The 13,233-nt window shown below is 50.0% G+C and overlaps 4 protein-coding genes across 4 annotated transcripts; 2 read left to right on the top strand and 2 right to left on the bottom strand.

Moving 5' to 3' along the window:
* Window positions 1–1,836: 1,836 nt before the first annotated feature.
* On the top strand, window positions 1,837–3,079 carry NECHADRAFT_24662 (uncharacterized protein; the record flags this gene model as incomplete). The annotated part of the gene is made up of 2 exons (XM_003043376.1): window positions 1,837–1,940; window positions 2,026–3,079. Coding segments are annotated over 2 exons (1,158 nt in total), but the record flags the coding sequence as incomplete, so codon positions are not given.
* A 695-nt stretch (window positions 3,080–3,774) lies between these two features.
* On the top strand, window positions 3,775–4,869 carry NECHADRAFT_53388 (uncharacterized protein; the record flags this gene model as incomplete). Its single annotated transcript, XM_003043375.1, has 1 exon — window positions 3,775–4,869. The coding sequence occupies one exon, from the start codon at window positions 3,775–3,777 to the stop codon at window positions 4,867–4,869; it is 1,095 nt and encodes a 364-aa protein (XP_003043421.1).
* Window positions 4,870–4,961: 92 nt separating this feature from the next.
* On the bottom strand, window positions 4,962–8,657 carry NECHADRAFT_53688 (uncharacterized protein; the record flags this gene model as incomplete). The annotated part of the gene is made up of 13 exons (XM_003043277.1): window positions 4,962–5,941; window positions 5,995–6,294; window positions 6,349–6,759; window positions 6,813–6,963; window positions 7,014–7,144; window positions 7,192–7,394; window positions 7,445–7,485; window positions 7,538–7,675; window positions 7,728–7,871; window positions 7,919–8,291; window positions 8,341–8,363; window positions 8,413–8,467; window positions 8,521–8,657. 13 exons carry the CDS (start codon window positions 8,655–8,657, stop codon window positions 4,962–4,964), a joined length of 3,087 nt encoding a protein of 1,028 aa, XP_003043323.1.
* Window positions 8,658–10,079: 1,422 nt separating this feature from the next.
* Window positions 10,080–11,042, bottom strand: NECHADRAFT_87517 (uncharacterized protein; the record flags this gene model as incomplete). Its single annotated transcript, XM_003043276.1, has 1 exon — window positions 10,080–11,042. The coding sequence occupies one exon, from the start codon at window positions 11,040–11,042 to the stop codon at window positions 10,080–10,082; it is 963 nt and encodes a 320-aa protein (XP_003043322.1).
* Between the last annotated feature and the right edge of the window lie 2,191 nt (window positions 11,043–13,233).

Here is a 13,233-nt window from a genome sequence, read left to right as displayed (position 1 = left end):
AAAGGTTAATGATAAATAGATATATGAAGTACCTAGGTAGATTATGTGTGTCGATGGTTGTTGTAACTAAGAATACTTGATCTATTTTACAAAAATGAGACCTCTTATCACTCACGACGCATCGTGCACAGGTGAGTCACCCCTCACCATGATGCATTGTCTGGATGCCACCCCTCTTCTCTCTGCCGACTCTCTAGATCTCTGAGAGCAAAATTTACAGAACAAATTCTACAAAGAAGACGGCATAAGGTTGATAATGTTTAAGAAAGAAAAAGACTCGTCCCCTACTCCCGTGAAAACCACTCCTTGAATGATCGCTTCCTCTTGACCTCGCAGTATGCATCAACTTGTTTCTCGGCGTCGACCGCGTGGTCTCCATTAGGGCAAGGGATATAGCAGCTGTAACATGTTAGATATGAACAGTAGACGGAGAGAGACCAAGGTGGACTTGCGCCGAGATTTCCTTGTACACTCCACACAGACAACGGTCGTTATCCTGGCATCCAGCAGGCTGTAGGCATGACTTGTTAGAAAGTCCCTACTCAGCTGTCCGAGGGAAGGCATACCTTGGCCGCTGCCTCAAGACATCGTGCAACCTTTGTCTGGTCGCACCCTGATGTTTGGGCATACGCTCCAGCCGCGGCCAGGAGAGCGAGGACGATGGGATATTTCATGCTGTATAATGGCCTTTGAAGAGCTCGACGTGCAACGACCAGACAAAAATGAACGCAAGAAGCCGCTCCAACAATCCGCAGCGGGGATAGGGGAGATATATAGGTGCAAGATGGATTCACTCACACACGCTAGAGGAACCCAGACTCGACAACCTTTGCCCATTTGGCTAGACAATTCCGGACCCAAGAGCCTTTCGCCACAATATTCGACTGCTTTCAGTCTAATGGAATTGCCGCCACCATTCCCGGCTCGTCAGGAACGACTCAAAGTGAAGCAACGGAATGCCATCGTGTCTGGTTAGAGCCGCCATGACGCCACAAAAGGCCCACGCCTCCTCCTAACCCCTGATATGGCTTGGGTTAATCCTGTGGATCGACTCAGGCTTGAATCGCGAGAAATGAACAGGAAGTCAAATGCAATAGGGGTCTTGAACAAAAGTTTGAAGTGCCCAGTTGGTGCTGCTGGTTAGACAACCTTACGTCGCCATGTATCGGCTGGTCGCTAGCTCCGATTCGCACTGTTCCCAAGAGACGAAGTGGGGTCATATCAAACCTTTTGAGTAAGGATCGACTTTACGCGGATGGGGCATCAAGGGGAGCTCGCATTTGAGCATTGGAAGCGGTGGAAAGACGTGATTGTTGAGACTATAGTCGGGCTACATACAGCTGCGAACGTTGTTCTCTTCAACCATAGAGTTTGAACCAAATGTGGGTTCTTGGGCTGGTGATGCGTGAAAGGATGCACGTGACCAGGAGAGACACGTGACCTCGACCCACCTTTGTGAGCCAAGCAACTTCTGCGTGCAAGTTTTATCATCACCACAATACATCGCTTTTCGCCCCTAGGCCTCCTTTCCGGCCAATAGTTGGTTGATCCTCGCTACGTTCAACCTTTCTATGGCGACATCACTTTGAATGGAACTTCTCTCATATCGGAAGATTTGAAGTCTGCTCAAGACTGGAAAAGACTGCCCACAACAAGATGTCTTTCCGCTTGAGACGGACCCTGACAGTCCCCAGAACATTGCCACTCCTCCACAGCAATTCTACCTCCTTCTTGGTCCCATTCTACTGTCGAATCCAGTCGACGAAACGCACCGCAAGCTGGACACCAATAAGCTATAAGCCTAAGTGGCGTCGTGCTTGGAGTCCTGGTGCAAATCCAAAGAACCATTTCAAGCGCTCACTACGTGATACGAATGGAGAAATTATCTGGCCAGCACCAAAGAATAAGATTAAGGCAGCAAGGAAATTCATTCAAGAGTGGTGCGTTCTTCATTCTTCAAAACTTTAATAATGTTGATACCCGAGAATTATTTGGGGCACATGTACTTATTGTAATCTTCCACAGTGTTTCAGCCAAGCAACGGACCCTTATCGTTCCTGATAGAGACGTCGACGGGCTCACCTCCGGAGCTATTTTGGAGCGGACTTTGGTACTCCTTGGCCTTGACAAGGATCTAATATCAGTCCACACTATCCGAAAAGGCGGTCGTCTTGACGATGACGTGTCTCGAAAGGCCATGGCCGATTACAAGCCTGCTTTCATCTTCGTCCTGGACCATGGCTCACAGCAATCTCCTCCTCTTATCGATGCCCCCCATAGAGCAATAGTCATCGACCACCACTACGCGGAGGAGAATGAACATCCTCAGGATGCCCTTCTTGTTACGGCCGACAACAGTCCTCCCGTCGCGACTAGCTCACTGCTGACGTATCTCATCTGCCTTGACCTGCACGAAGAAGTAAAAGAGATATGCGATTGGCTCTGTGTCTTGGGCACACTTGGAGAGTTGGGCAACATGGTCAAGTGGGAGCCGCCCTTTCCAAACATGAAGCCGACGATCGAGATGCATAAAACGGGCATAATCTATCAAGCAATCTCGCTCATCCATGCTCCCCGCCGGACCGCAGCTTGCGATGTCACGATTGCATGGAAGGCCCTGAGGGCTGCCTCCTCCCCGAAAGAGCTCACTAAGGACAAAAATCTAGTCGCAGCCAGGCGCGAAATACATGAAGAATTTATGCGATGCAACAAAAGTGCTGCGCCTAGATTCTCTGCTGACGGGAGAGTAGTCGTCATTTACCTCAGCTCGGAAGCGCAGGTTCATCCCCTCATAGCCTCGCGGTGGGCTAGTTATCTATATACCGACCTGGTGGAAGTCGTCTTGGTCGCCAACGAAGGATACTCACCCGGCATGGTCAGCTTTTCCTGTCGCGTTGCCAAATGCGCCAAGGGCATGTTCCCGCCAGTCGACACCATTAAGTTTCTTCGTGAAACCGCTGACCGTGCGGCCGATCCGACACTCCGAGATCGATTGGGAGAGTCCTTTGCTCGCGGACATAAGGTGGCTAGTGGAGGAAAAGTGCCAAAGGCCGAGTTTGAAGAGCTCATGGAAGTGTTGAAGCTGGGGCCCAAAGTCCATGGTTTTAAAAAGACCAAGGCTAGGGTCTTATCAAAGAATACTTGACTATTCCATTTACTTCTGTTCCTCCGCCGTTTGACCTCTTGTCCCCCCATGTCCAGCTAGGTAGGATTCGACTCATCTCCGGCTGACAATACGACCCTTGGCGGGCAGGGGCCAATGAACTCTCTTGGAATTTGGCTGCGAACTTGTCGATCCTTTCCTGTTTCACAACACACCCGTGTGCAACCCTGGTCTTCAACTCGGGAGATGAGGTGGTTGCTCTGGCAGGTCGCGTGGGAAGAAGTCGTCATTGAGGCCAGAATGAGGGATGTATATGGAGGAATTGGTATGATTGAGTAGCTTGAACTTTCAATAATCGAGCCTTTACACGACAACACTCCAAAACACTATGTTATTATCATCCGGACGCGTCGAAAAGACAAAAACCTGTTTATCGCTCGGGTGGGGTAGCCACACCAAAGTGTCCAAGATCGTCCACCTAGGTCGGTAACACCGAACTCCATCCCGTAAATGTCTCTTGTTTATGAAGGGGAGAAACTTCGGCCCGCACGGTCTCAGAAGGTATAAGCTCTCCAGGGAGCCCTTGAAGCCGTTATCTTGGGTGGCTTTTGCTCTTCCCTCACTCCTCAGCTTCTTCCCCAGTCGCTCTCGTTCCTATCAAACTTTGCACAATGAGGCCCAGCGCAATCACCTTTGCTCAGGCATTTTGCCTGGCAAACATTGGCACTCTCTCCGTCGCCATTCCTACCTATGGCACCCGTGGTCCCCAACTCAAGCACTGGCCTCCCAAGGCCGCTAAGGCCCTTGAGAAAATGATTGCCGCCAATGCCAACACTGGTGCCTATGCTGTCTTTGACATGGACAACACCAGCTACGAGTTCGACCTCGAAGAGTCCCTGCTGCCCTATCTGGAGAACAAGGGCATCCTGACCCGAGAGACCATGGACCCTACCCTCAAGCTCGTCCCCTTCAAGGATACGGATACGCACAACGAGACCTTGTACAGCTACTACAACCGCCTGTGCGAGATTGAGGATGCCGTTTGCTACCCTTGGGCTGCACAAATCTTTAGCGGCTTCCCCCTGCGTGAGCTCAAGGGCTACGTCGATGAGCTCATGGCCCTCAATGAGACAATCCCAACAACCTACTTTGAAGATGACAAGGTGACGGCCATTGACGTGTCTCCTCCCAAGATCTTCGAGGGCCAGGTTGAGCTCTACAACAAGCTTATGGCCAACGGTATCGACGTGTACGTTGTGAGCGCTGCCTCTGAGGAGCTCGTCCGTATGGTGGCTTCAGACCCCAAGTACGGCTACAACGTCCCAGCTGAGAAGGTCATCGGCGTGACCCTTCTTATGCAGGAAAAGAATGGCGATCTCACCACCGCTCGCAAGCAAATCGAGGATGGAGAGTACGAGAAGGAGATTCAGCAGCAGAACCTGGACGCCAAGATGACCCCGTTCCTATGGGCCCCAGCTACCTGGAAGGCTGGCAAATGGGCAGCCATTCTCACCTACATTGACGAGTGGAAGAAGCCTATCTTGGCTGCCGGCGATACTCCCGACAGTGACGGACCAATGATCTTCCACGGAGTTGATGTCAAGAAGGGAGGCATTCACTTGTGGGTTGATCGCAAGGAGAGCTACAGCAAGCAAATCCGCGGCATGATTTCCGACTTTGCCAAGGCTCAGAAGAAGGAGGGACTTCCAGTCACAGCAGACAAGAACTGGGTTATGGTCAAGCCCGCGGACCTACACGGGGAATAGATTTTAGACTAGTCCTTGGTCGCAGCCAATATTTGCACATAAGACATAAGCACCTAGTAGTTCTCAACTATCTATCTGCGAATACCACTTAATCACGCATACTCCAGTCTATCCTTTGTCCAACCCGGGCGGAGATACTCGCTATCGAACCTCACGTCAAAGCTAGAAGAGTGAACGTAGTCAAGCTCCCACTCAACCTTGATCTCTCCTCCTTGAGCACTTTGACTCCAAACCGTGACTGCAATGGTATTCTCTCCGTTGTAGTTGAGCACACCAGGAGGAACAGGGAAAGAGGTCTGATGGCCGATGTAGGGGTTGAATCTGCCGTACTGGTATCCGTTGACAAACAGCAGGGCTCTCACTTGGTTGCTGTATCCAGACTTGGTAGGCGAGAATGTCGAGTCGGAGGAGGCAGTCAGTTTGAAGGAGATGGAGACATCAAGACCCTTGGGGACATCCAAGTCTGCAGTTGTTCGGTACACGCGGACTCCTGACGAAGGATTCTCCAGAGTCTTCTTCTTGGAGTAAGACGACCACTTGTTGTCTGGGTAGCCAGGAAGATGCATGCCAACACGCTCGGCGTACAATCCACCTTCGTTGAGGGGACCTCGGATGAGGTCAAGAGAAGGTTCACCACTTCCCGCAGTGCCTGCAATCTTCCACTCGGAAAATTCGTAGCGCTCCTTGCTTGGGCCAAGCAGTGTTGCGTTGGTGATACCTCGAGGCGCCAGTGCAGCTTCACGAAGGTCGTGTCCTGAGTTGTCCATCAAAACGACCAAGACGTTCTCCTTCTTGGCGAGTGTGGCATTCTTGAAAGAGAATTCTTGTCCCTGGGCGCCGAGCCAAGATCGTCCGAGCCAAGAGCCAATGTAGTCCTCGTTCAGCCAAACTGAGTAACCAAAAGCGAGACCGCCAGTCAGGTTCAGGTAAACACCAGTGGGCAGTGAGTCAGTTGTAGGGAAGGTGGCTCGGTAGATGTGGTTGCCGTAGTGAATATCGTACTCATCAACGTACAGGACGGGGTTGTTGAGATCAGGGACCACATTGTTGCTAGTGTTGGTTCGGTCCGCGACTATATATTACGTCAGGTGGGGAGATTAGGCGGTTGAAAAAGAAAGAACTTACCAGTCCAGGCCTTAGAAGAGGGCTTGTAGTCAGCCTTAATCTCGGGCAAACTATCCGTGTACTTCCATCGGTCCAGGCTTGGGAGCTTGAACTTAGAAGGCTTGTCAAGCTTGATAGTGAAGAGGTTTCCCTTTTGGGATGTAATCTTGACCCTCTTGTCGTTCCAGGCGATTGTCTTCAGGGATTCAGGTGCAAAGACGGTCACCTGAGTTTCCTGGTCGAGGTCTCCGTAAATGCTGAGCTTGCGCTTCTTCTCGTCGTAAGAGGCCGAGCGGACAAGGTAAGGGCCTTGAACCAAAACTAAAGACACGGCACCATTAGAATTCGTCCTTCCAAAGTTGCGGATAAACATACCGGTGTTGTTCGCGTCCACAAGCGGGTGGTTGTCCAGAGCAGGAGCCCAGAAATGGTATGCCGTTTCGCGGTCAACGAGGACAATAGTAGATCCATCTTCCAGGCCGAGAGTGAAAAGTCCCTTTTCTTGAGTGTATGTCACAGTGACATTCTCCTTGCCAGCCTTGACCTGGAGACCCTTCAGAGCCTTGCTGGTGGACTTGACCTTGGTATGCTCCTGCAGAGTAAACTCGCCGGTCTCACCCTCGGGCAGCCAAAGAACGAGGACTTCCTTCTTATCAAATGCCGAGTATGTCAAAACCTCGGCAGTCGAGTAAAGTAGCTTCTTGCTTCCAAAGTTGAAATCGGTGACAAGGATCTTGGACTGATGGCCGTTAATGGTGATCTGGTCAGCGTACTGAGGAATCAAGACTGTCACTGTTAGAATTTGAACGGGTAATTTTCAAAGAATAATAAGCTCTCACATTCTCCCTCGGAGGTCTTGACCTTGACCTTGAACTGTTCCTTGGTACCGGATGGAGAGTAACTGTGTCGGGTCACGTAGAACGCGGCATCGTTGTCGACATTTCTCAACTCAGAGACGAGAATCTCCTTGTTGGTAGAAGCCGATGTGCTCTGATTGGGTCAATATGCGTCTTGGTGATGTGGAAAATAACTTCACTCACGTTTTCAACTCGCTCAGTCTTGGTCAAGTCGTGTGCGGCTCGAGTGAACAGAGTGAGAAGCTTGGTCTCGTAGAACTTGTCCCAGATGAAGCGATTCTCCGAGATGGGCGAAGAATAGTCGTAGCTCGAAGCTAATAGGGTCAGTCGAGGGCCATCTCAAGGGATGGCCAACACTTACCAACCACGGGACAAGCAAACCAACCCCAGTTGGTGCCGCCGTACATCATGTAAAGAGAGATCGCCGTAGCTTGTTGAGCCACAAGATCACGGTAGAAGAGGTTGGCAAAGTCAGGACCAATATCGCTGGGGCAACCTCCTTCAGGTCCACCCCATGGGTTGTAAGAACCGCCTTGGAACTCAGGGAGGAAGTTGGGCTGCGATCTTGGAATTGTTAATGGGAAACCCAAGACTCAAATATGGGAGAAACCTACGGAGATTGGACATTGAAGTACGAGACGTAGTCTTGAGTTTTCTACACAGTATCAGTGTTCGCCCAGAGAACGAATGACTCTAGTCAGACTCACATAAGGAATGTATTGGCCATTGGTGCCAGTGCACTCGCTCAAGTTGCAGCTCCAGCAAGAGGGATAGCTGTCGACGCCTACAACGTCGACGTTACCCAGTGCATTGGGCTCAAAGTCGTTGGACCACGCGAATGTTCGCTGCACATGGTTAACCCTCCGTTCAGCTATGGTCACAAATGATGACACTTACGGTGTTTGGGGCGTTGTGGAATAGTGGCACGTCGATTCCAGCATCTCTGGCACTGTCTTGCAGCAGTTGCATGTAGTTTGCGACAGGCTTATGGACGATTCTCTTGTCTTGGTTGTCCCACTGCCAGCCCAATTCGTTTTCGATCTGTCCGGTTAGTCTCACAACTTTCATGATGATTGAGGATATGGTACCTGGAACATGGCGACGTTTCCACCGTTTGTGATAAGATGAGGCTTGATGATCTTGGAAATCTCGGTCCAGTAGTCCTTCCAGGCTGCCGTGAACCGAGGATCATCGTCGCGCAGACCTCCATACTCTCCTGTAGTAACCCACACGGGGAATCCACCAGCGTTTGCTTCGGCATTGACGTAAGGTCCAGGACGGATAAGCAGATAAAGACCAATCTCCTGGGCAAGCGTCATAATGGAAGTAAAGTTGTGGGCGCCGCTCTCAAAGTCGAGGTGACCGGGGACGGGTTCGTGGTAGCCCCAGCTGTTGTAGATGGAAAAGGCGTTAAAACCAGCGGCCTTCATCTTTTCCAAAAGATCCCTCCATAGCTCGGGGCTGGTGGATGTTAGTAGGGTGACAGTTTATCTGGGGGCTTGCTACTGACACTGGCAGACGCCAATAATGGAACTATTCACGTGTTAGATGAGAATGGCAAATCAATTGGATCAGTTCATACCTCGCCCGAGAAGATAAAGAGTCTTTCTCCGTTGATGAAATAGCTGTGGGTATCCCTAGGAACAACAAATCAGCTAACACCATGCTTCAGGCAGTCGCATTTCCCTACCATTGGACAAGATCTGTCAGTCCATTATCCTGGATTGGATCACTCGTCTTTTGACCAATTGATAGATCGACGAGGCCCCCAAGGGTGGTTGCGAGCAGGCCAAAGGCCCCAAGCCTAGAAATTGAAGGGAACTTCATTTTCAAGATGTCCCCCGCAAACAGAGCAAGCCTCAGGTGTGCCGAATCCCATCCTCGCCTTTCATATCAGGTTCTTATAGCAACTAACCTGACCTTACACCTCGGTCCTTCTTCTCCCGTGATACCGTGACGCAATGCCCACTTGACCGGCGGGCTCTAGGGCCGAATGGGCCCAACCCCAAAGCCAAGGCCGGGGTTCGGCCAATTCACACCGATATTGAGGGGTACATGGGATGATGCTGGAACTGCCGGACATTATTTGCATCAATAGGAATTTTTCCATGTGCGGGAATTAGCCGTCGACGGACATGGGGTTGCATTTTGAGGGGCAGACCATCCTATTCAGGCGATATAGCGTGTGTTGATCAACTGTCGACCACCACCACACGAATTCTTATTGATGCGGCTATTGATCATATTGAAAACCTTATTATACCTCTTCACGGGCCGAGGAACCTAATTCGTCATTGTTCTTGCCAGATTTGCATCAAGCCTTGATCATCAACGTTGCATCACCGCTTGTCAAGACATCATCTGCTTGCACTAGTCAAATGACAGTATTTTCGTGGTGCTGTGATACTATGGGGAAATTACACATCATCTGAGCTCAGTCACCTACATCTTTCCTACTGAACATGCCCTGGATGTCACGGACTGGGGAAGACAATTTCTCCTCAATCACCCAATGGACCGTGCTTGATCGGCAACATCGGGTTGCTACCTAACAAGGCCCGCTCCCTCACTTGAACCCATGTTCCATATTGAGAAGGTCGGAAGACCGGTTAGTCACTAAACTTGCAGACAAGCCTTCAATAGCGATCCAATGAGCCGTGCCTGCGACAAGAAGCCAAGTTCCGAGGTAATGGTGAGAGTTCCTGCATGAGCATACTTTTAATGCATGCGAGGTAATCTCCCATTGCAACCACCTCTGAGACAGCTGACTTTTTGGTGGTGCACTGTCGCAAACAAAAGACTAAGCCCCTTGCTTGTGACATGTGCTTGATGGTGTTTTGTCCAGGGAAGTATCATCAACTGCTCAAAGATCACCTTTCGCTTCGGCAGGTCAACTAAAGGCAACAAAATATTTTCCATGCATCGATGAGAAATCCAATGATTCTAACCTGCACATTAGACGGCTGGTATCTAACCTCATTAATTTCAGATCACACTCAAAAATATTCTGTCATGGACCGTTTGGGCTACCCAAGCCAAGAGCTGCAAAGCCAGTTTACCTTTCAAGATAGGTGTTGACGAACTGAAGAACGGGATCCAAGAGAAAAATGTTTCAAAAGCATAAAAGAATGCCTGGATTTCGAGAAATACGAGACCTGAACACAATATTGGAATTGAAGGCTGGTATCGTGGCTCTTGAAACGACTTTATTTACAGTGGGTGTGACACGTTTCACCGCACCACAATCTCTCAAACCCTCTTCAAGGCGCTCATCCGGCTCTCCTTGGCCCTTTCATACCAGCTGAGGTTCAGAAAACCGTCGAACCCATGCGGCAGACCTGGCCAGAGGTGAAACTCAACTTCGACACCTTCCCTAGCTAGCCGAGTGGCATACTCAATGTCTTCATCTCTAAATAGATCCAGAGTCCCGACCTCGATATAAGTAGGTGGAAGATCCCGCAGACTTGCGGCCCTTGCTGGCACTGCGTAGGGCAGGATATCGCTATTCTTTCGAGCTTCGCTAAGATAAGCGTCCCAGGCGACAACATTTGCATCCGGCTTCCAGACCATGAGCTCAATACTCGGGTCGTCGTCTTTGACCTTGGTCCGGTCATCCAGCATGGGATAAATCAGAATCTGCTTCGCCAGGGGAGGTTCAAGTTTGCGGTCTCGAGCCAACAAAGCGGCGCCAGCAGCAACACCTCCTCCAGCGCTGTCTCCATGGACAATGATCTTGGTAGGGTCGATGTTGAACTCTTGGGAGGACTCTGACAAGTGCTTGATGACCGCGTAACAGTCTTCAATAGCACAAGGTGCAGGATGCTCGGGTGCCAGTCGATAGCTCACAGCAAAGTATGGTAGATTAGAGTCGTGAGTATAGCGGGCGATCCGAGGCGTAAAGATTTCGACGCTATTGCAGAAGAAACCACCGCCGTGCAAGTAGACCACAGCCGGTGTCGGCGTTTCCGACTTGGACGCCGCCTCGGTGGCGAAGCGCGTAACTTTGATATCGACTCCATCATGGCCCTTGACGGTAAAGATGGTCTGCGGGACAGCGGTCGGAGCAGGAGCAAAGTCGTTGGCCGCAGTCATGATCATGTTCATGGTCGCCCGCCTTCCATAGATATCATTGGACTGTTGGGGTGGCTGGGGGCCACTGATGAATGGCCCAATGACCTTGAGGTACTCGGGATCAAACTTGAGGCCGGACATGGTGGGATAATGGTAGAGGATGAGACTGGCGATGGTGTTCAAGTCTTGAGGTATAATGATTCTTTCTCGAGGCTGTACTTGATACTTATATATGTTTGACTCCTTCTATTACTTGCTGACCATGCCAAGCGTTTAGTAAGATTCCTTCTTAAGCTCGGTCAATGACGGTTTCCCGAAGGCCGTCAGACGAGGCGTAAGATGGGCCCAAAGTGGGCTCTGACCGCATGCTTGGTCATCACACACAGAATAGCTAGCCTCGCGAAAGAGAGTCGCGAGAAGCGAGTTACGGGGAGTAAGATGGCCTCGATTAACAAGGTGATTGAGATATTAGTCGATCGTAATGACACTCACTGCAACGAGAACTGTTAGCCACCTTGATTACGCCGCTCTCCCTATACAATTTTGGTGCTTGTATTGGCGGTGTTTTTTTTGACCTGCCTGTCGCCTTGGCCTCTTGTTCTCGGTCTTGGGCTTGCCAACTAGTCATCGTATAATTGCCCTTTCTGGCATAGCCACTTAAGTCGATGGCTATTACGCACGTATTGGCCTGTCGTGGCCTCATAGCTAGGGTATGCGTTCCTTCGCTTGAAAACTGCCTATCAGGGCCCAACCAATCGGGTCGCAAGTCACGTATCGGATCGACCGGCGAGTTGAAGGGTGCGAACAGGCGGAATGTTTGTGTAGGTAAAATTGACTATAGGCTACATTCCTTTTATATGGGAGAAGGCCATCTTAGTCGGTGAGACTCGCTAAGTAGCATTGCGTTCATACATCTCAATCTCATTTCGCCGAGCCCAAGACTCATGACGTCGAGTCTCTCAGCCCATGCGTTCCACCAATGACGAAGAAGCTTAAGTGACCTCCTGAGTCTTTAAGATCAAAACTATATTAACTAATTCCAGACCTGTATAAATTGCGGATCGCCGTTGTAACCAGTGCAGTACCGACAATACCCTTCGCTTAACCATCTAGCTGCCGTAAAGGTCATGATCATGCAGTGGTTTCTGACTCCCGGTTGACGGCAGTATTGGTAGCCTGTGCGAGTTGTGATAACACGAAGACATCTTCTGCAGTAGAAGATGTACTGTGTGATGATGCACATCGTCGTTGGAATGGCTCGTTGTGGAGTGGATAGCGACGTGGTGGTAGGAAAGAACTCGTCGTTGTCTGCAATGGAATAGGAGGGGTGGTTTGGTATCGGGGAATACGATGGAATTTATACCTCACCTATTCTATCAGGGCCACTTAATCAGTCAATGGATGAAATATGCGGCGAGCCGTGATACTAGAGCTCTCTATTAAGATTGCCAATCACCCACGAGATGTTGAGGCACGAGGTCAAGGACTTGACTGAATTGTAGATAGTAAGTTGATCACTTGATTGATAATAAATGTGTGGATGATTAGTCTCATGCTAGGAGCTTTGGTTCCTGAAGAGCTATTAGGGAGGAATGAATCCATGCCTTTCCGTTGTCTTGGTAGCCAATGATATTGCTTGTTGTCATGACCTTCTGACGTTAACCGTTAGTCATGTCTAGCTTCAAAGCAACTACAACGTATCATGATGGGATCATGTTCCACTGATGGGCTTGCTCTTGACAGGTGACTCTTCTCGTTCAGTGTTTCACCCTCTGAGGATCATATTCGACAGGCCTCAACCAGTAAGCCATGTATCATATGCACGAGCCTTTGCCCAGAGTATAACAGTCCTTCAAGGTAAGTGTATTGTAACTTCGGGACTTCCTGTCTAAGAGACAAAGATCCACTCCGATCACAAGCAAACGCACACGCAGCAAGACTCTTACGATAACAAAGAGGATGTCGAGGTAACATCAGCCTGCTTCAACGCGGCCTCGAAACTCTTGGATAGTACGATGAGAGACACCAAAGAGGCGTAAGAGAAGGCTATGGCTTAGGTCGATTGTTCTTGGGCGAATCAGCCTTGTTGCTGTACAGGTTAGTGTGATATTCGGGGTTTAGATAGAGGGAAAAGTATATATAAGGAAAGTTGTCTAATAAAGAAATTGCATACATGAGGATCAAGAAAAACGAACGGAGTGCAACAGGGTATAGCCACTATTCCCAACATCCTGCCATGTTCCTCCACCCCGCCGCGAAAAGACTGACTGCAACCTCCTCCTTCATCTCAAACTCGACCTGCTTGTCCCATTTCACACACCCGTCACTCGCT

Source organism: Fusarium vanettenii, assembly GCF_000151355.1.
Source record: "Fusarium vanettenii 77-13-4 chromosome 12 genomic scaffold NECHAsca_29_chr12_4_0, whole genome shotgun sequence".
NCBI lineage: Eukaryota > Fungi > Ascomycota > Sordariomycetes > Hypocreales > Nectriaceae > Fusarium > Fusarium vanettenii.
Note: the sequence above shows the minus strand (reverse complement) of the source record. Positions and strands in the feature narration are given on the sequence as shown.